General features: G+C 37.9%; 1 protein-coding gene across 1 annotated transcript; it reads right to left on the reverse strand.

The window, feature by feature from the left end:
- Positions 1-1,987: 1,987 nt before the first annotated feature.
- On the reverse strand, positions 1,988-22,204 carry LOC139728835 (uncharacterized). The gene is made up of 5 exons (XM_071639770.1): positions 22,064-22,204; positions 19,778-19,960; positions 13,582-13,754; positions 4,003-4,084; positions 1,988-3,002 (listed from the first exon to the last, which is right to left on the reverse strand). Exons 1-5 carry the CDS (start codon positions 22,176-22,178, stop codon positions 2,095-2,097), a joined length of 1,461 nt encoding a protein of 486 aa, XP_071495871.1. The 5' UTR covers positions 22,179-22,204; the 3' UTR covers positions 1,988-2,094.
- Positions 22,205-23,735: the final 1,531 nt, after the last annotated feature.

Raw genomic sequence — 23,735 nt, forward strand, 5'->3', positions numbered from 1 at the left:
CATGTCACCTCTGGTGACACAAAATTTCCTCCTGCGATAATTGCTTTGGTCTTATTTTCTCCAAGGATTTCGGGTCAGGGTAACACTATAATCAGAGATGAAAATTTTCTTTTAAAATCATGCACAGAGATATATCATAAATATGAAAAATAAACCCATCTTGCCTCATCACAATAGAGGGAATTTAGGATAATGCATTTCAGACATTTTTACATTTATTGACCTGTGTTTCTCAGTATTATAGCAGAACTCACTTAATTGAAGTTGCTTGGCATTTTTCATAGGACTTACAACCAGGTTGAAATTTTTTGACATCTCCATATTATGAGTGAATAGGAGAATGTGATAACGTGACATTGTGGGCCAACTACATTAACTCCTGGCTTGTCTCATTGGAGCTACGCCTTGTTACATATTTTCCTACAAATTCTACACAGGTTCAAATTGCATGCATCTGACGCATTCCAGGTATGAGACATGCAAACACAGAAACTAGAAAGTAATCCCTACAAAAAGTAACCCATATTAATAGGAAAAAAATGCAGAAAACGCACATGCTACGAAACTAGAATATCACTATGATGATCAGCTAGTGACATCTCTTGTATATGCAGCCAGGATGGTTCATGTCAAAGCAAAGTATGACCCACTTTGAGGTGAATGTGCAACTCTGTATATTCACACACACACCCACACACAAAAAGAAGAAAATGGACCTGGCTTTCTATGGGTTTCTAGGTCAACCGTTTGAATGGGCTTCAATAATGCTACATGCAGCATGGTGCCAAGTTCACTGTGCTAACACATATTAAGTTTATCAATGTGGCGTAACGTATCTTTGAAAATATGAAAACAAAACAAATATCATCCTTTGGGGGTCTAACTTATGTTTCATCTTTGAGTCTTGTCACATCAAGTATTTAGGGGATTTTGCTACAGACTCTTGTCATCAGTACATGTACATTTGCAACTCTCATTTTCACTTTATATCTTGCCTTCAAAAAAGATATATAAACACTGAAGGGATTAAATCAACTGAATCGTGCAAAAAAAAAGCAAAAAAAGCAAAAAAGAAATTTGTAAAAGTTAGCAAATTTGATGGACAAACACAAACTCCAATCTTCTAAAATACGTTGCAAATTTAAGAATCAGGCAAAAATATAGCAATTTCGAGGCTCTAAAACTTCTGCAACCTAGTTAAGCATACTTGTACATGTATAAACCACACAGAACTTTAAACTGTATCTAATAAAGTATTGACAATGAATAACAAAACATTAAATGAAAAAAGATACAGCACCAAAGTAAAGATAAGTTTTTACTAAGATTTGTTGAGTTAATGATGAACAAAGCAATATTGAGAGGGCTTTGGTGTGACATTAATACAGTGCACCACCATAATAACGAACAGGGTTTTAACAAAATTTTGTTGCAACGAAGTCAAAATTCAGGTCCCAATATTATCATCTTTGTCATTTTTATATACATTATTTGTTTGGCTATAATGGAATTTCGATGTAATGAAAGAAAAGTGCCAGTCGTCAGGAGTTTCTCATAACAGGAGTTGCCTGTACATGGTTTCATAATTCATATCATCTAAGTAATCAACAATGATAGCTCAAAAAATAAAACAACCACAATAATTATAATAGATCTGGTATAGTTTTATCTTGAATTTCAACATGATTGCCATCTTTACACAAGCATAAGAATAATATGCATAGTCATGTCAGGGACTTGAAATGGATCATATATATACACAAGGAGAATAATTCTGCCCATTCATGCAATGCTAATTCCCACTGCTAGGATGGAGAGTACATAACGAGGAGAAAAAAAAAAAATCATATATAAGTCACTGGCTATAATAACAATACGATGGAAAGGATTTTTTAAAAAGTCATAATTTGTGCAGTATCACAAAAAGGAAATATTTACAGCTTGCAAGACTTTAAAAAAAAAGCAAAAAGGAAACCCTTAGTTTGTAAATGAGTAAACAATACTCTCTGCAACTGTTACGTAAAGACGTGTTGTGGTCATTGAAGATGTGATTGGCTTGATTGTGGTCCACGCAGAGGGAATTGATGTTGTTTTTTATCCTACAGTACAATCATGAAGGGTCTCTATGTACTGCATGAGCATTTTCAGGCCAAAGATGTAGTTCTCGTCTCGCGTCGTCGACTCTATTGCGTGGGCAAAGTCAATCATCCTGACCTCCACAGGAGGTGGGTTTCTCCGTTCCCTTGTTGGTGAGCTGCCATCAGGGGGCTCCCTTGCTTGTGCCGCAGATTGATTCTGCACTGATGAGTTGGTGTCGCAACGACTTTCGTGACTAGTTCTTGCGCTGCGAGTGGAATGGGAGTGATTGAGAAGGCTTTCACTCAGGGGACCATTGACGGACGAGTCTCTCTCGCATGCTTGCATCCTCGGGGTGGATGAACTCTTGGATGGGTCGTCCTGGCAACTGGGTTTGCCACTTTTGCTCTGCGTGACACCTTCATCACATTCATGTCTGGATTTCACACCATTGCAGTGAAGAGTACCGACTAGCGCTTTTCCTTCATTGGCACCTCCAAGAGGGGAATTACTTTGTACATCCACATCCCTACTGCACACCGAATCGCCTTCTTCCCCTACGATTACCACACCATTGTCAAAGTGGCGAGTGCTCTGCGAGCTGCTTTCTCGATCACCTTCCCTCCTCATCTTTTTCCGCTTCAGCGGATAGGTCTCTGGTTTCTCGCTGTTGAGCGGGGTGGCACAGTCGCGAGTCCTATCCGTGCCATTGGTGGGCGGGGTGGAATGTGGGAGGGGCGGGGTGGGGGGCTTGAGCATGTCCCGGTAGTAGGTATCAGCCTCGTAGATGAAGAGGAGGGAGCTGGAGTAGAAGTGGTAGCAGGTCTGGACCTGGAACCAGTCCAGGATCTGCTGGAGACGTACCAGGAAGGAGTACATAATGTCGGTCCGTATCTGCTCCTCCACATTGAAGAACTTGGCAAGACCTGGGAGAGCGAAAAGAGACAAGGTGTTACATTCCCGAATGACTTAAACATGGATTAGTACATTCAAGTACATACATTTGCTCCCAAGCAATATAGCTGATACTATATATCTAAAGTTTCGGCATTTCAGCCACCCCAAACTCCTACTTATTTAACAAAAACCTCTCTTACGGACTTACAAAAAAAGATGCACTATGTCTCTGACCTGTCAATCAAAATAAATGAATAATCATAATGAAATTTCAAAAATCAAATAACAATGGTACACATGCAATATGGAAAAGCCACACCTGGAAAATCAACTAAAAGTGACATATTTGCATGCAAACATCTGAATAAACGCATTGGGAACTACAGCCACAGACTGAGTTACACAAACATGCACAAACATACACACACAAAATGTGGACCTCCATGATGAGCAGTTCCGTGACTGCTCTTTTGAATCAATTTTCATTTAATCATGAAAACTGTCGTAAGGAATTAAACATTCGTGAGCATAGTTTCACAGATTCTTGTCCTTCTCAAATTCAATTTTTGCACCTACAATACTTCTCAAAACCTTGCATTTTCTTTCCTGTAAATGCACTTGCTTCGTTTGTGAAGTTTCAGATACATGTAGGATTTGAATCAATATGTATGAAGACCATCTAATTTCTATCAAAAGAAAAACAAAATGTGATGATCAAAACTGACAAAATACAAAATAAATCTTTCTAATGTGTCATGAACAAGCATCTCTCATCTTGGATAGATTTTGAGCAAACAAGAAATATGTAAGAGCAAATATTACTCTGTTTAATGTGCTCATTATCAGTCTCGTCCTCAGGTAGGAAATAGCAGTGACTGGCAGAATAGTTTCCATTAAACACTACAGACTAACAAGGATCCCAAAAATTCTTGGCTCGGTTGCATAGGGCCTACTTGATACTTTATAGCAACAAACGTCCACTTACATGTATGTCTGATCTGCTCCCATCAAATGCAAAAAAATACCCACCTTCAATCATAGAAGTCACGTCCAGTGATCTTCCGTACTTTTTGTCGTACTGCGAATATCTCTTGCTCAATGGGTGGTAGATCTGTATAAAGGGACAAGAGGGGAGTACAGAAGTCATGAAAGTACCTCTTCTAGGCTTAGAAATACTGTCAATGAGAATTAACCTGTACAGGCCAGGAGAATATTTTAGTTGGTTTTTTTTTTTCATGAGAAACAAAAATTACTGTGTACCAGGTAACACTGAGACAGAGTTTGCTAGTAAATACATGTATCACTTTGTTTATAAAAAGGAAAGAAATAAGGAACATCAGTAAAGATGAATGTCTACCTTCATTTCAAAGGGGGACGAAAAATATTTCATTTTGGGATCTGTACACAAAAGACAATGTAAAGCTCTAACACAAGAACAATCTGCAAATATCACAGCTACATATACATGTTTCATTATAAGATTGCTGTCTTGTGTAGAAAGCCCACAGACACAATTGTCAATTTGGCACTGAAAAATACTACGCTGTATTCCAGTAATTTTCAATAATATCTTATGCATGAATAACTGAATAGCAGTGGTTGCCAATCTCCACCCAACACAGTAACAAATAAAGGAAGAGCAGATATTTCTGATATAACATCAAATTTTGAGTGATATTTTGTGATTCCATAGGGAATTGATTAGTTTTGTTTAGTTTGTTTGTGTTTGTGTGTGTGTGTTTTTTTTTTTGGTTTTTTTTGGTTTTTTTTTTTTTGGGGGGGAAGTGTTTTTTTTATCCAGGGCTCTGGGTCAAAGTTTACCCATTGTGCATCTACATCATGCCACAGACTATTCAGAGCAGAGCTTGTTGGGGTGAGAAGCCCAATTCAGCTTTGTGAGGATTCACAAAAGCATGCTCAAGAGACCCTAGGCTCCCAACATTTTGAGAATGTACAAATTGTACATTGTGCATTCTATCAGCACTTGCTGGTAGAAATCAGTGCCTGTGTGTAAAGAGGGACTGGGTACTGTTACGCTCAGTTGAGGACTGGATTTTGGAGGACAGTGGGATATTGGAACACATACAGCAAAGTCTCACAGATTTACATATTTCCCATGATCTATGAGAGACACTCTGCAATGTTTTCCCTTTAGTCATAACTCCCGGCTTCAAAACTCAGTTTCATCCTGTATCTGAAATGATGGTAGATTCGTTAATGGAAAACAAAATATAAAAAGTTGGAGGAATACTACATTGTACAAGTATGTACGCCACATATTTAGCGATTCTAATTGTTTGCGAGTTGGGACTGCCCAATAGATTTGTTAGTGGTTGAATTTGCGATCGTGGAGTACAGTAATGGATGGAGAAATGTACACACGCAAGTCACATTCATGTCGGGATCAGAGTTAATGCTTCGGCGCGTTGTACATTTCGAGAATGGCATCAAACATGCGAAATATTGCAAAATATATGGTACACTGTATGTACAGTACTCAACTTATTGCCTGCAAGTACCTGAAGGTTCCTGTACAAGGTCAGTAGGGTTTTCACTATCTGCACAGAATAGCCCAGTTTGGTGAGGAAAAATGCTGTATAGACTTGATCTAAATTTTGTTTTGATCAGATAGCAAGGCTAATATCCAAGTCTCTGAATCAAATGGACTAGTTGAAGTAAATTCAAAGACAACAGAACCCCTCCCCCCCCCAAAAAAAAAAAAAAAAATGAAGAAAACTCAACAAACACAACAATGAAAACAAAAAAAAAAATATTAACAGGACCATCAACATTCCTGTCTACACCTTACCTATGCACAATCAATATTCTTTTCTCATCAATTTAACTAGAAATATGTCATATCTATTTTCATTGAGTTCTCTTTGTTTCCAGAAACTACAACGTATGCTGAGGTTTAAAACTCAGTGATGTACGTTGTCTTTTCCTGGTTTTATTCCTTCCTGACAGCCCTTGGACAGAAAGAGAGAGAGAGTAGAAAAAAAAAGGGGGGGAAGAAATTCTTTGTTCCTTTTTCACAGCCCTTTCACAGAGAGAAAGAGAAAGGAAAAATTAGAAAAAGAGAAAAGGAATACAGAGAGAGAGAAAAAAAAAGGGAAGACAGGAATGACACATATTTCATAACTCTAAAGCCCTCATGGTTGTATTTACGTTAAGTAGACATACAGTATGAGCACATTTGGGTTTCATTTCACTTAAAGCATCACAACATCACACAAATGTCAGCCTAATGTGCTAGCCATTATTGACTGACAAGGTGACCCATGCCACATGATACCATTTTGGCATCAATTGTTATTACAAATATTTGAGGACTGGGTTAAAATAGTTTGAAAGAAAAAAATGAAAGAGGATATGCAATTAGAGTGAACAACCCTTTGTCATCTTCTTTGAGCGCAATTAAGCAATATTCACTTGAAAATTATGGTTATAGGGAACATAATCAAATCAAAACAAATGCTGTACCAAAAACCTAACTGTACTGATGCAGGGTGCTGTTGGTAAACTTTAAAGGACACATCCACCTTGATACACCTGTGGATAGAGTGAATGCAGCAGTATAGTAGAACACATCAGTGAAAGTTTGGGGAAAATCAGACGATCCGTTCAAAAGTTATGAATTTTTAAAGTATCTGCACAGTCACTGCTGGATGAGAAGACTACTAGAGTGTATGATGTAACTTACATACAACGATATAAGGAAAATAGAGAATTTCACAAAATTTTACGTTTTGAAAAAAGTGCACATTTCCTCGACTCGTCACTGACATATGTTAAGGGTAATATTATTCCCCTTTGCCTTCTGAAAGAGGGAAGTCGAATGTTCTTTTATTATGCGAGAAAAGTAAAAATATCTTGAATTTTCCTTATACTCTCTTTATATTGTTGTACACATGTGACATCACAAGCTGTAGTAGTCTTCTCATCCAGCAGTGACTAAGCAGAAAGTTAAAAAATTTATAACTTTTAAACGGACTGTCCAATTTTCCTCAAACTCTTGCTGATGTGTTCTATTGATATTGCCGCATTCACTCAATCCACATGTTTAGGAAGGTGAACTTGTCCTCTAAAACTGTTTGGTGGGAATACAAAGAGCAAAGACAACTTTTGACCCCTGTCACACAGAATAGCAGATCTGAAGTCGGGCTTGAAACCACACAATAATGACACCGTCTATTCACCGTCAGCTCACGTGCTACCACGTACATGTATCTAAAGACAGATGAGCCATCTATGAATACCTCCCAGTGCTATGCCTTGACATGCATCCAACATACCAAAGCCTAATAATACTGTTGCTGTGCAAACTCCACATTACATTGAAGTTGCCTTTAACCCATTGAGGACCGACTGATTTTGCTACAACACGCATTTCCCATAGACATCGGCTCGAGTATACTCGGGACTCGTCCTCAACTTCAAAATTTCATGATTTTCTCATTTTAGGTCCCACTTTGAGCATTCCTACCATTCTTTTCATCTGAATTTTATACTACATGTATACTTCATATCAAAGCCAACTCTGACATGGTGTGGATTTGCATTTTAGATATTCAGAGTAGATAGGAGTACTCACATAGCAAAGTGTTCTGTGTGTGTGTTGGGGGGAGGGAGCAGTAGGAAATGGAAATTTTTACTTGATACTTTGGTTATGAAACACGATGCAAATTGTGTAAATATGAGCAATGCACTGCAAAAAAAAAAAAAGAGAAACAATAAAACAAAAATGGAAAGAAAACATTAGAGAGAAAGAGAGAGGATGGTAAAAGTCAAATAACAGCCTGGGAAAAGGCTATGGTCAAGTACAAGAGTATCTATGGCAACAGCTATCAATGCCTGAGATTTCTGTTATGTAATCCCCCTCAAAAAAGAGAGAAATACCGGTAGATAAGCATATAACACTGAGAAGGAAACTCCCTATCATATTGCATTAAACTTGTGATGTACTTCCTTATGGAACTGGCATCTATACACACTCATTTTGGCTCCAGAAAAAAAGGTTAGGGAAAGTACATGATCGCTTGCTGCATGCAACTCATTTACAGTGTATGTACAATATATACATAGGTGTGTGTGTGTGTGTATGCGTGTGTAGATAAGTAGTGTACATACCGATTCTGTACTTATTGAATTTGAAAATGAAGTACCCTACAAAACCCATTATGATGGCATTTAAGTGATCACACTTCAAATTAGTCTTCTCCATCTTAAGGCTCGAAAGCAAGGCAGAGTCAGAATTCAAACGTATGGACGAGATGTTCAACAAAAGTATTATGCCACCTACCGCCACTATCATTGCACGAATCAGATACAATCTGCATGAGTGCAAAATATGGCTGCAACACCGGCAATTGTTGTTGTTTGTTTTGTTCTGTTTTTGTTTTTATTTTGTTCTTTTGTTCTTTTTGTTTTTATTTTTGTTTTTGTTTTTGTTTTTGTTTTTGTTTTTGTTTTTGTTTTTTGTTTTTTTTTTTGTTTTTGTTTTTTTTTTTTGGGGGGGGGGCTAGTATTTCATGATATTAGTGCCTGGTAATGGAATGAATGATAATTATGAAAGTGGAGCTACAGAAAAATTTTAGACACCGGACACTGGCAAGTGTATCAAAGTATGTGCACTGTACTGTACGTGTATGGGCTAGCATCCCTCAAGTCCAGCAATGAGTTTGTATATAGGCCCGACATTCCACATGTACAGCTATGGGATTTCTGGTATTCTAATGCAGTTTTATATGGACTGATGAGAAGTGTTTATCCTGACAAGTTAATTCCTTCTGTGCATTAGAACTAGAGACAATGCAAAATGGTGTTAACATGGAATACTTGTATTAATCACAGTGTGGACAACAACATTATCATAAAAAAAAGAATACTGTGATGACAATAGCTCACAATATTTTGGGAGTTGTCATACCAGCAGTTACTCTTATCTATGCTAAATAACAAAGTTTACTGCAATTGGACGGGTGCACATTGTGCATATCCAAATATATTATTACCCTACAGTTGCATGCTCTGAATATCAAAAATCCAGCCATGACATCATGCAAGGTGTACTTCACACATTTTGATATACAAGATGTAGACATGCCAAGTTCAACAACAACAACAACAACAACAACAAAACCCTCTTGTGTAATTTTGTATAACTGCAGTGAACAACAGTAATGGTGCTCAATATGTTATGGCATACGGTGTAATATCACTGAGGAAATGCAAATTTTTGTACCAGTGCCAATATGAAGTGGGATGCCAATGAATCATACACACTGAACAAGTTTAACCATTAGTGTGAAGTGCATGTGCACTATAGTACACACAAATGTGTCCATAATTCTGTCATTCAGCTACAGTGTCACTCCTTAATTCTTTCAATGTTGATGTATTGAGTATCTCTCACAGATCAGATCAGATCAGTTGTCCTCTCTTGCGATATAAAATGCAGCTGTAAGTGAGTCGACAACTTACTGTACAAACAGCACTGTCACATTAGCTTCTACTTAATTTGATTTTCATGTTTTGCTATGTTCAGCTTTGTTCATTTATATGCTGATATTTGTAATTTGGCATTGATGCAATGTGAAGTTGAAAACCGAAAGGCAAACAGATCAGAAGTACGAAATTGTACATGGATTCACTTGTACATTGCTTCATACATTAAAGGGATCGTATAGTTTTGGTTGAGACCGAATTTCAGGTTTCTAACATTGTTTGGTGAGATAATAAGAAACCTGAATTTGTTGAATTTGAATAACAAAGCAGTACCCGCTGCATGCTATAGGGATTAGAACCAACACTTGCTGTCGGGCGAAAGCTCGGTGGTCTAGTGGAGATGACGCCTGTCCGGTGATCAGGAGGTCGTAGGTTCGAATCCTGCTCGAGTATGTACGCCCATGATTTTTTATCATGGCTACTACTAAAACACTGATGAATTCAGTGCTTATTTATTTACGTCGATGTAGGGCAATTTGTCAATCAGTTGCAATGAAAACATCTCGACGGAAGAATTTGTTGAATTTGAATAAGAAACCTCTTATGGAATATGAAAGAGCATGTAATTCTATGAGGAATTCAACATTTATTTGATGAAAATTGGTTTTGAAATGGCTAAGATATCCAAAAAAGAGCGATTCTAATAAAGTGTGGGACCCACACTTTATTACGATCGCTTTCTTTTACTTTGTTTGGATGTTTCAGTCATTCCAAACCCAATTTTCATCAAATGAACTTTGAATTCCTCTTAAAATGGTATGCTCTGTACTATATCATAAGTGTTTTTGTTGTATCTCGCAAAAAGTTAAAAGTCCAATTCTCATCTCCACCAATACTGTACCATCTCTTTAATACTGTGTGCATGAATGAAAATGAAAGAGTGGAATGTATCAGCACCTTGTTTACACATGATGCTTCTTTGTTATTATGGACCAGTCTCTGTTTGATAATCATCTGCCTTGTTTATCTTCAAATATGTACCAAAAAGCAGGGTTTTTAATGCAACAATGGAACATGAGCAACTGCAGCTCTAGTCAGCTTTCTTCTAATTCTTTTTTTTTCTACCTGTCCAATTATTTACCAATTTACTTAAATTTGCTGGAGAAATCACTGTGAGTTATGAGTTACCAACAGAAGCTTGAAGGACATTGTTATCTCCATACTAAGCTGAAACACTGATTTCTCGAAGTGACCCTCAGGCACACACTACTTACCTACGGTCATATTTTGTTTTCAAAGAAGGCTGAGTAGCACAATGATTTTGCAGACGACACACAATTGAATTAGTGGGACTGGAATAACAGTTTGATACAGTGTACAGTGTAGCTAATAATTTACATACTTTCCTCACATAGTTCTGTTTGGGATATATGCGTGGGGATACACTTGTAGTGGATTTTTTTAAGTTTCTGTTTTTCAGTGTAGGATTGACATTCTGATTCAATAGAGTGTACTTCAACATTCAAACATAGGTCATGAGCAAACAACTTATACATTTAAATGTCAATCTATAAGTACACTGTCACTACCAGGTACTCGGTACCTGGCACACCCGTCATTGCACTCAACATGACAGATGTCACAGCTACAGAACAGTTTGAATCATTGAGAACAGGCTTCATGTGAGCCCAGCTGTGTGGTGTCTCACACGAGCATTTATGATATGAGGATCATTATCTCCGGTAACGAGTGATGTGCACTAGCTTTTAAAGACCCTGTATTGTGGGGCTACCACGGAGTGGGGAGGCTGGCCTGGCTGGAATATATATATACGCTATATATTTCGCGGGGGTTTTATTTTCGCGAATTTCGCGAATCGGGAGCTATTCGTGAAATTAACAACACGCGAAAATATTACCTTCCAAAATGAATCCCTTGCCTTGATGATACGAACATTTCAGTACTAGTATACCATGTCACAGCTTACCGAACAGACCATACTGGCTAAGCTTGTTTACGCACGTCCACATCTACTTACGAATACTGTAGAGAGCCAATCCATTATCACAAGGGGACCACTTGTCAGAAATCTAGCGTGATGGACTTAACCACTTAAAAAATGTTGAATTCTAACATACTTGTTCGCAGAGTTTGGTAAGTTTTTTCATGCAGTTTATAACTAGTATCATTCTTATTTGCTAGTGAGTTGAAAATTCACACTTTCTTTGCCACTTCATATTTTCTCTGGTCCCCCAATCGCAAATTTAACCACTCGCGAAAATGTGTGACAGCGGCAATTCGTGAAAATTTATGTACGCGAAAATTATAGCGTATAAAGTATACCAGGTATATGAGAATCTCCATAATGAATTCTCGCTATCGCCAATGACGTATTTTAAAACTCCTGCGCACGCTGAAGAGCTCTGTCACAGGTGCACTGTGGGATTCCTCGGTCCCTTGTTCGCTTCCAGTTGTCTCACGCGAGTCGCAGTTCCCATACGATTCAATGGAGTTCTTTGTCTGGTTTTCCGTTGTTAGCCCTTTTTTTCTTGGCTATAATTCAGCTTCAAAGAGTTGAAAGTGTCTACGCTTTACTGATTGCGGTCACTAGAGTCATGGTTCACCACTGCAAGGCTTCAATGTGCTTTTCACATGATGGAAAGCGAAGAAGTCTTCAACAAAAAATACCTGTTTATAAAGACAGAGCGTGATATAAGTGCATGTGCAGCCAAAACCGGGGCAAGTTTGTCCCATGAGCTATCCCATGATGCATCTAAAACGCTGCTCTGCGCATGGCACCTACCTATTGATACCCTCAATTGTGTATAGCTTCATCACTGATCTCTACACTGTATAGTGTATGTCAGTACACACACAGTCAGAGAATCTTGACTGGAGTGACCGGCCGTTCCACGGTAAAAGGGTCTATCTTGAGAAATGTTACTTCGGAGAAAAACGGGTTTAAAATTTGGTGTATTTTTCATATTTCATTTTTTATATTTTTATAACACATAACACTCACAAGCCATTCTCTTTACAAATACAAGAGGCAGACATACAAATGCACCAAACTTTAAACCCATTTTTCTCCAAAGTAACATTTCTCAAGATAGACCCTTTTACCGTGGAACGGCCGAGTCAACCGTTACCGATGAATCTACGCTTCAGTGCACATATTCGCTGACCAGTGCTATTTGTGGTTTTCTAATGAACCTTGGTGGGCAGGGAATGAATCGGGCCACCAATGAGTCTCAACCTCACCAAGTCTTTGATCTGCCATATATATCCTGCTCCATCACCATTAGAGTAGATCTGAGACACATATATTTTTAAGCTGTTCTAATAACATAAAACATTTTCATCATAGCGATACTCAAGCAGCAGTGAGTGTTAACCTTTTTCAGTGCCAGGGACTTTGGACAGTCTGTACAATGCTGCAGGTTTTCTGTGCAAATTGGCACAAAAAGTACACAGGGTTAAGTAATTCAACTGTTAATTTGTGAAAAATGTTGGGTCCCTAAATACAAGATGCATGAGTGTTACTATCTTTTAAATTACTATTTCCTTTTTGTATCAAACTGTTGCTGTTGTTTAGAGAGCAAGCATCCACACAAAGTTCAAGAAACTTCAATCTTCATCAAATTCTACTATATATATATATATATATATATATATATATATATATATATATATCATTTGAAATCAAGAAGAAAACAAAATTCTTTGCATGTATGGGTAACTTTTGTTGAGATGCAATGACCTATCAGTGATGACATTTTCTTTTCTTTTCTTTTTTTTTTTTTGGAGAGGGGGATGGGTGGAATTGTGTGAAAGAAATATGTTTTCACATTAGTGTGCACAAACCACTGGGAAAATTGTAAGCTGATGACCTCGGCCAATTGGCATCGTGATGGCTAAAAGACTACTTTTAAGTAAAGAGCATGAATCCTTCAAAATTCTACATTATTTCTGTTTGGCGTCCAATTTTCATGAAACATCTACATGTACTATTCCGTGTGTCTGATAGTATTCTCTTCCTTAAAGTTGATTTTGAGCACAGTGTGGCAATGGCACTTCAAGGCCCTGCCTAATGGCTTTGGGGCAGATCACATCCTCTGGATGGGGATCCGCTGGGTCGCTTTGTACCCCCTCCCTACTCACCCGCATGCCAAGGATTTGGAAGCCGAGTTTGTCCATGTGTGGGTACTTGAGCTTAGCCGTCTGGGCCTTCTTGGAATTGACGCCGTCCTCATAGCCGATGCGGCCGATCTTCACGTCCATGATACAGGGGTGTGAGAAGCCCGCCGTCATGTCACCCAGCTTAATGTACTCCACTGTCAGGTGCAAGTCCACAGACGACAGCAAAATGCAAAAACAAATACAAACAAACAAAAACACAGAATATTGCAATCAGTATTGACATTTCATTGAAAGAAACTTGAATTAACTTATCTTCTTCCATCAAATCATCCCGAGAAAACATCAGGAAGTATGATGATATCTCCGATGAATTCTACTTAAGCACTGTCAACATAGATGTACTTTTTTATGATTTTCTTTAATGTACTTCCCGTTTGAATGGCTTAATCTCCAAAACGTGATTGAGCATGCAGTGCTTCTAGCACAACCCTACACTGTACTTTTACTTCCTCCCACAGACTGCACAATTAAATGTAATGCAATCTGCCTGCACTGCACTAGCGAGCACATGCTTTGTGAGTTAGATTGACAGGTCAGGAACTTTGTACCTACAAAACTCCAAAAATCAAGAATACAAATGCTACTCATAAACATAATTGCAAGAGAGATATTTCTATTGTTTGAAAGGGCTCTATATTTTACATTCGAGGGGCAGAAGGGTCCTTACCTCAAACATGATTACAATCACAAGTCACATAGATGGTTACAAGAGAGATTTCTCTATCATCTCAAAGAGCTGTTTATTTTATACAGCAACCCTGTCAGAATTGTAATTAATTGAAGGATTCAAATAACAACCGATGGAGAAATGTAAATGTTGCTGAACTCTTATTTGAAGTCTGGTCAGTGAACTTTGCACATCCCGACTGAGCAAACAGATCCGTCAAACACACTGAGCATGCTGACAGGCAAAAAAACAGCTTCCACAGACACTGCCCAATGTGGCTATTTAGCACTGTGCTTTCATGTAAACTGAAGTATCACTCCTTCTCTTTTTCATTTAAACTTTTCTCCTCGATTCGCCATCCTTACAACCGATGCTTGAAACACAATGAAATTCTCTAGAAAATGTGAATTTGAAAGACACACAAACTCACATGCATCAATAGCATGCTGATTGCTGAGTACAGTACCTTGTGGACAATACATCAATGTAACACAATAGATTTTCATTGAGCAATTAAATACCAAACTGTGTAATGAATTCATCATGTACACATTTTAAATAGAACTCTTAACCACACTGTTGCATTGTTCTCTATTATAATGTTACTGGTTTTCTGCTAATACGAGACCATCATGTTGGAACTGAGCACAAAAGTAATTCAGACAACTTTCCTCTTTTCCTTAACACAATGCTACACTGTAGTTGGCAGACTGACATAAAAAACGACAAAGCAATATATACAGTGTATGAAGGCATGGAAAGGTTCCAATAACACAGTTAGCACAGCTAAACTTACATGATTACAGGAAAATAAGCTGATTTGTATGGTCACATACTGAGAGGTGCGTGTGGTGTATGCTTCAAAAATCATTTCTTGAAAGACACTTCCCCACAATTCCCAACAAGGAAAATATTCCTTGAATCAATACACACTGTCCACAGGAATCATAGTCTCCATTGGAAATCTAATTACCTACATGGTCTTTAGGGTTCAGTTTCAGAAGAATCATAAAAACTCATTGTTGGCTCACACAAATACAAAATGAATTACCAGTAAACCCCACAGAGAGATTTCCAGATACATTTATGTCCAAAGTTGATCTGTAAAGGCAAATTTTCCCATTTTGTAGGGGAAAAAATATACTGTTTCCTTCTTTGTCTTGCTCAGAAATAAGACTGTTGATATGGCTGTTCTGCTAGTCTCAATAATGAGAATGAGAGTGGCAATAATGATAAATCACAATATTGACCAATTTGTCTATCGAAACAAAAAACAAAACGAACAAACCATTAATGCACATATGTTTATTTTCAACTCCTCTTCAAAGTGAAAGGAGCATCAATCTAACATTGTTTTCAGTTTACTGCAAGTTTGACTGTATGATCTTCAATCTGTAAAATAATGGATAGACTGTACACCATACTTTATAACAGAATAGACAATTTTCATCTTTGGAGCTAATTTTATTAGACTACAATGTTTGTATTGAAGCCCAAGGTACTTTGACCCTTCCCAGGACAGGGGCACATTGTGACCCCAATATAACTTTATTATTTGATGTACAAATATTTTGTATCACCACCATATTTGGCACTTTGGTAGAGCAACTCAAATTCTACATGACCCTTCATTTGAACTTTCTCTAGGTCATCCATGGAAGGCACTAACCAGAATTTTAAAGAAATACATAGGAAATATGCTAAAAACATTATTCTTCTGTATAATTTCTTTATACCCAGTATATATGTTTTTATTTTGGTCAAATTATTTTCTATATGCCACAAATGAAAAGCAGATCAAATTTGATTATTTGTTAAGGTTGAAATTTCTCACTTTAGGTCATCACATGGGGTGGTATTCATTGCAATATAAAGTAATATATTATGAGATCTGTGATGTACTGTTTACGATAGGCACATGTACAGTTATGACATGTCATATTTCCAAAATGTTTGAATTTTGATTTTGCAGATTGATAATATGATAAACAAATGATACTACAGGCATAACTTGTGTGAATTATTTAAAATGACACAAAATAAGAGGGTAATCTTTGGAAAATACTGGTGTCACATAAAAAAACAAAGGAAATAATATCCCCCCCCCAAAAAAAAAAAAAAAAAAAAAAAATCACGGCCACTCATAATCATAATTACTTCACATTTTGCTCCATCAGCACATCACAGTCAAGAAATTTCCATTTCATCCACCATTATATTGTTAATTGTATTTGGAATAGAAAAAAAGACACAAAATCTGACTGACATGGTTGCCAGTTTGTGGTTGCCATGGCAACCAGCATTATCAAATATAGCTAAATCATACATTAAAATGTCTGTAATAAAATCTTACGAAAAGTCACCATATTTGGTTGAATTTAGATGAAGGGTGTAGGAGTAGCAAATGAAAATATAGTAAGGGGCATGTGTCCCACCCCCCCCCCCCAACACGGCTTCATATGGTTTAAAAGCAAGTGTGACCTTTTTTTTTTCCAGTCATTTTTTCTTTGAAGAGATTCAATGTACACATAACATGATTGTAGACAAAGATATAGCCTCAATATAACTGAAATGTAATGAAGCAGAAAAATTCATTATGAGTTATGAGTTCAGGGCCCCGTTTATCAAAAGATATGATCAATTATAAATTTCTTTACCACACAGGCTGCCATTAAGTTATGATAGAAATCAACTATATAATCAATATCAACTCTTCATAAAACGGGGCCCACGGGACATGACAGATGTACAGTATGACAAAGTCCTGCTGAGTTTCTGTTTTTATAAGTAAATACTGCAATCTCAATCAGGCACTGCTGTCATTACACATTTAGTGATTACACTGCCCCCCCCCCCAAAAAAAAAAACAAGGAAAAGTAGAAATTACGCGGTGCGTAGCATATGTCCCCGCCGGAAGTAGCATTTTGTAACAAAATGTGCAATATAGGTAAAAAATCAAGGTCAAAGGTCAAAGAAGTCAAAGGTCAAAATTCTGTGTAGAAGTTTTGAAGCCCTCACCTAGTGCCATCACATAAAGCAAATGGAATCGAAATTGGGTTAGAAATGGCGAAGGAGTAGCATTTTGTAGCCAATGTACAATATAGGTCAAAAATCAAGGTCAAAGGTCAAAGAAGACAAAGGTCAAAATTCTGTGTAGAAGTTTTGAAGCCCTCACCTAGTGCTATCACATAAAGCAAACGGAATCGAAATCGGGTTAGAAATGGCGCAGGAGTAGCATTCTGTAGCAAAATGCACAATATAGGTCAAAAATCAAGGTCAAAGGTCAAAGAAGTCAAAGGTCAAAATTCTGTGTAGAAGTTTTGAAGCCCTCAACTAGTGCCATCATATAAAGCAAATGGAATCGAAATCGGGTTAAAAATGGCGAAGGAGTAGCATTTCGTAGCAAAATGTACAATATAGGTCAAAAATCAAGGTCAAAGGTCAAAGAAGTCAAAGGTCAAAATTCTGTGTAGAAGTTTTGAAGCCCTCACCTAGTGCCATCACATAAAGCAAACGAAATCGAAATCGGGTTAGAAATGGCGAAGGAGTAGCATTTTGTAGCAAAATGTACAATATAGGTCAAAAAATCAAGGTCAAAGGTCAAAGAAGTCAAAGGTCAAAATTCTGTGTAGAAGTTTTGAAGCCCTCACCTAGTGCCATCACATAAAGCAAACGGAATCGAAATCGGGTTAGAAATGGCGAAGGAGTAGCATTTTGTAGCAAAATGTACAATATAGGTCAAAGGTCAAGGTCAAAGGTCACGACTGAAATTCTGTGTAGAAGTTTCAAAGCTCCCATGTAGTGCTATCATATAAAGCAAACAGAATCAAAATTGGCTCATAAATGACAGAGAAGTAGCAAATTGAAGATTTTGATCACACACGGACGCACACACGGACACACGGACACACGGACACACGGACGGACGGACACACGGACGGACACACGGACACACACACGTACGGAGCCCGTTTCATAGTCCCCTGCTCGAACTCGTTCGGCGGGGACAAAAAGCCATTCATTTGACGGTTTCTGCTCCCATCACCTGCTCCAGCTGGATTGCTATTGCAATGATTGGCTGATGAGGAACAATGACTGTGTAAAGGCCATCCTTTTGGCAGCCACTCTTCTGTTCACTTGCATCATGATTCAATATTGCTTTGGTGAATGTTTTTGAGCCAGTTGATATCACATATATCCCACTTTGTCTTACTACATTTGGATGTAGTGTATGGGTAGAAATAATGTAAAGCTTGTTTTATTAAACTACAATGTGTATGTTGGAAGGCCCTCTAGGGATTTAGAAAACAAAGCACTGTCATCTGGCACCTTACTTGTAAATGGGACACTGCTGCTGTAAACAGCTAGGTGGTGAAGCCACACTGTCTACTCCTTTCATGCTTAGCAAATTTCACCCAGGATTTCCCAGGAATTTGCAGGTGACCCTGAGGCATGAAAGGCATTTCAGGGAAATGCTCAGGTAAAATGCCTTGCGAGTTTTCAGAAATATTACCCTCGAACCGTCCCTGATAAACTCGCAGGGACACCCGCAAATATCCGGGCGACGCTGTCGCATGAAAGGCATTGCAGGTAAACTCTCTGGAAAAAGCAAAGGGTCAGTATACCAACAACATCTCGCGGGCCATTTCGCGCATGTGCCAGAACATGTACTTGCATTGTAGAAGAGCGGGCGAGAGAAATTCAACCGGGAGCTCATTCGCTAGTATGACAGAAATTTCTCCTGGTTGTTCCCCATTTGATTCCCTGTTGAATCTTCTGGGTGATCATCAGAGTGACAGTGACTATTATGAAAAGCACATTTAAAGCAAAGCATTGAGTGCAATGACATTTTGCAAATGGGGAGAAATTCATCTGAAGTGTCCACTTGTGCATACCAACTAGGAACTTACAATTACTATGTAGAAAAATCAAAGTGCAATCTAATCTACACAATCCATGCAAAACAAACAACTAAACATTGTAGAACCCACACATGTTAAACTAATAGCTGTTTTAATGATTCAAAGTTAATACTTTGTTGAAACTTTTTCAGTAAACTAGTCAATCAGGGTTGTTCCGGCTCCAGTTTTTCCCAGAGTATCATTTTCCGGCCAACACAATGCATGGGCTCTGAATTTATCACTGCAAAACACAACAGAGCAATAGGTCACTTGCCTAGATTACATGGGCTGTTTTTGTCACCCTGTGATAAGATTAACTCTAAAAAAATTATACAGATAATATTGTTACATCCTTGCCAAACAGCTGCCTGTGACCAGATAAAAAATGTTAAACAAAAGTAATCAGACAGAAATCCAGATATTTCCTGCAGACAGTAAATGGGCAGGGATTCAATACAAAGATAAGAAAAAAACGATTGCAAAATACTGCACTCAATACCATACCACAAACACACACAATGTAGGTTACGGTAGGCCATGAGATTTTGAAAAGGGGAACAACAAAAGCCCTAGCCATTATTCATTTTACCTGATGGATCTTCCGCTGAGACCACAGTCCCTTTGAAGGGTGCCACAAGGTTCCGTGCACTGAGAAGTAGGGGATCAGACTGGTCCTCTCCAAACACCATCTGATAGAATTTCTTCTCCCGTGTCCCTCGATTGTTGGTCTGGAGGAGTTTCAAAATTGACCCATAATCATCTTGCAGAAGTCCTGGGAGAAACAATAATGTGATATAAAGACAGAAGTAAGAGACAGAGAGAGTAATATAAAGACAGAGAAATGAAGGAGAGAAGAAGATGATAAAAATTTAAGTGGGAATTCATAGCAAAGACAAAAAGAGAAAAATGAAATTGGATCATGTTTCAACACAGTACAGCTGTACGAATTTATGTACTGGTACTCTTCACCCTGCAAATGCATGTAGTATAGTACAATCAAAACTAATCTACAAATGTATGTACATGTACAGCCTATGTGGTACATCATAGTTTGTAAATGACATCCAACTCGTTTAGTGTATGTGACTGACTCTCTGGACTAATGAGTTTCATCAGTTGGAAAATTTTGGGATAACTGCCTCCCGTCATCAAGTGTAAAATTACATATGTATATGAAATTGCTTGTTGTAATAAGGAAGCTTAGTAATTGTATACAAGATGAAATGTTTCTTTCTACTGATAGGTTTACATCTATACAGGTATGGTACGGTATTACCCGACAGCATAGGACAAAAAAAAATCCTGGACATGAACATCTATGTGTACTAATGACATTACAGCTGTAAATACACATGGGACTTTGTAGACTAGTCTCACAGAGCATTTGTATGGGCTGAAATCAAAACAAAAAACAAAAAACACATTCAACACAAAAATGTAGATACACTAAGACTGAAGAAATTTACATTTCACATCAGATATAGAAGATGTCGATTATCTAAATTGATGGAAACGTTCATGTTTCACCTTTTGCTGTAAAATACAAAATTTGAGCCTCATTTGCCAATTTTCTCTTTGTCGTCCGCTCTGTATGACTGTGTACAGTGAATTGTGGGTAGGTATGAATTGTGGTTCTGGTGCAAAGACAAGTAATGTAAAGCCTAAAGGGCATCGCTTATTCCATTATGAAACTTGTGTCTGGAATTATAGGTATAATGCGATTTTACACTGCGCTACAAGTACACTTTTGTACAACATAACTTTTTGTAGAGGGGTACAACTGGAGTCTATTTTCCAAAAATCAGAGTGAATATTTTATTAAATTTTCTTAATTTTGGCTTTGCAAAATCTATATTTTCAGGACTTGGTGTTATTTTTGGTGTTATTTTTGGCATACCTGGTGTTATTTTTGGTGTTTTGGCATACCTGGTGTTATTTTTGGCTGAAATTTAATCGTCTAGCTCCGAGTACGGAATTCAGAGCCACAAAAAAAAAAAAAATTAAAAAGCATCCAGTGATATGATCCACTCTCCTACTCAACATCTGGTAAAATGACAGGTGTTGTTATCCAACAGCCAAACAAATCACGGAATGAATGTCAGCCCCACACAAAATTAAGCAGTTGCGGCCAAATTGTGATATCGGTACCCTCTCGTTCTGCGCGTGCGTCTCCACTATGTGCAAAGTCTATGGAGGTTGAAAGAAGTCCCCAGCTATGACGAAATGAATGGCAGTGAATGGAGTGGGGACCTACATTTGCGGTATGCCGAAGTTGCCACAGACAATAAACTTAATGCTTGGACTCTGTCACAAACAAAGTTCTAACATCTAGTTAAACTCAAAGTGCAGCAAGTTCCTTCTTGCAAACGAGGACATAAACTCTGGATAATATTAAATAAAATTTATGCCACTTTCCAATAGGGCCTAAATTTTAGTCAAAATTGTACTGTAAAAGCAGAAATGATTTGTGAATAATGTGAGAAATTTTGTGCTATCACTAAAACCACTGGGCACCAGCCATGCCATGACCAGTGACTTAGACAGAAAGATCCGTCTGTCCGGAGGAGTCTTTTATTTTTTGACATTGTCGCTCTCCTCCGTAGACATAAGGAGGGGATATGTGAAGCCAGACGCAGTCTCCGCGGAACATTTCCCCGACGACCAGATACAGACCGATCTTTCGGTCAAACGACCACTCCAACAATTAGGTCTGTCACACTGTTGTGTCAATTCTATCCAGTTAGAAAATAAGTTTACTTTTTTTAGTTGACCAACAATATTTGTAGTAACAGTAAATTGAAACACTAACCATGCTAACAGTGCAGTGACACAGTTTTATCAACATTGTAGGTCATTGTCATTGACATTACATTACCTGCTCTTGTTTGACATTTTCCATAGATATGACCTGCAACCTGATGACTTAGCGGTCTACATCCTTCTGGTATTGGAGGTGGAGGTACTTCTTCTCTTTTCTCCGAAACAGACATTTCTGATCAAATAGCAAAACGTGATTAGAGATTGTTAATAAGGTTAACTCACGTCACCATTCATTGGCACAGTGCAATGTTTTCATACAAATCTGTACGTAAGGCTCTGTACGCTGTGCTATCTGCTACACGCTCTTGTCCGGAGCTGCACCGCACCACGGCCACGGTACGTCGTTGTCCAATGGTTCATCATATGCCAACGTCGACGGCGGCGGCGATCCCACAGCAAAAATTCGTAAACATAACAGTTACAATGTACTTATCTTCCTCCACTTTCCTTTCGATCAAACTTGCAAGCCATAAATTTCGATACTTGTAGACCTTTGTCCTCAGTTTTTGTCGGAAAATAACATTAACGGGGCCGATTGTCGAACGTACAGATCAATGAATCTCGTAGTCACTTCCGACGTATACTAGTACTCTAATAAAACCCAGTTGAAGATAACGACCATCTTTTGCATTTGATCACACTCGCGCGTGTAAATTTCGCGTGGTTGGGCTGCATTGATCAGCCAGCTTTACAGTGGGCCGAGAAATCCTATGGTGGTACGTGGGCGCTCGCACGGGAACTGCGGATCACTATGGTACCTTTGAATAGACAAACTTCTATCGAATTCGGATGTTCAGACTTTGGAAATGGGCTATATTGGCATGCACACGTAACGTTGTCATGGTGATTTAGTACATGTGTGTTGGTGATAGTTATTGATTGTATGAATTTAAAATGAGACGTGTACCATAGTTCTAATGATGTATTTTCATTACAACATTAATGATTTAGACCAGAATATTTCTTGAAGCGTCCAGGATATCTCGGACAGCACTGGTAGACTGGATTCACTGATAATCAATCGCACAAAAAAGAAAAACAAACACATAAAACAAACACAAAACACCCACAACTGGAGAATATAAATGTAATGTGAGTCATGAACCACCGTATCTATCTAGAACGTAGACGCAAGATAATATACACAAAGTAGTGAAGAAAAGAACGGTCCACCAATTTCGATGTAAAAAAAAAATTAATTACCAAAAATGAATGAGAGGAGTAATGATGATGCGACTATCCTTTTTTATATCGACTTCTATACCACTGATGTATAATACCAATAATTATAATCATGATAACAGTGATAATGATAGCAATAACAATAGCAATAATTACAAAAATAGCACCTGATTGACCCTATAGTATAATGATCAAGACAACACTTAAAGTTATCAGTGCTATGGTATTCATAATTGTTATATTATTCTATTATCATGATTATTACCATCATCGTTATCCCTATATCACTACATCTCGTATTTCGACCATACTACCCCTGAACATTGTTTTCATATCGTCAGTGGAAGCATTATCATAATAAAAATCATGCTAGTCACTTTGTCACCGTCGCAAATCGTCATCAGTTTCATGTCATCATGTATTACTATAGTAATTAGCATATCGGCTGCTCTCTTTGCATGATAATAGTCAGCATAAAAACTGGGGAAATCGTCGTAAGTAGTCCTTTTTTCCAATGTGCTATCGGAAATAAAGGATGCAGCAAG

This window comes from Diadema antillarum, unplaced genomic scaffold (assembly GCF_040938485.1).
Source record: "Diadema antillarum isolate AM-2024a unplaced genomic scaffold, OU_Dant_1.0 seq00000203_RagTag, whole genome shotgun sequence".
In the NCBI taxonomy this organism is placed as follows: Eukaryota; Metazoa; Echinodermata; class Echinoidea; order Diadematoida; family Diadematidae; genus Diadema; species Diadema antillarum.

What these genes read in the sequence shown, in the direction of transcription:
- LOC139728835 (XM_071639770.1), bottom strand. Translation starts at nt 22,178, where the DNA reads ATGTCTGTTTCGGAGAAAAGAGAAGAAGTACCTCCACCTCCAATACCA. An exon ending in CTCAGCGGAAGATCCATCAG is followed by an intron (nt 13,755 to 19,777) that starts GTAAAATGAATA and finishes TGCACCTGACAG; the next exon opens with TGGAGTACATTAAGCTGGGT. An exon ending in TCCAAATCCTTGGCATGCGG is followed by an intron (nt 4,085 to 13,581) that starts GTGAGTAGGGAG and finishes CCCTTTATACAG; the next exon opens with ATCTACCACCCATTGAGCAA.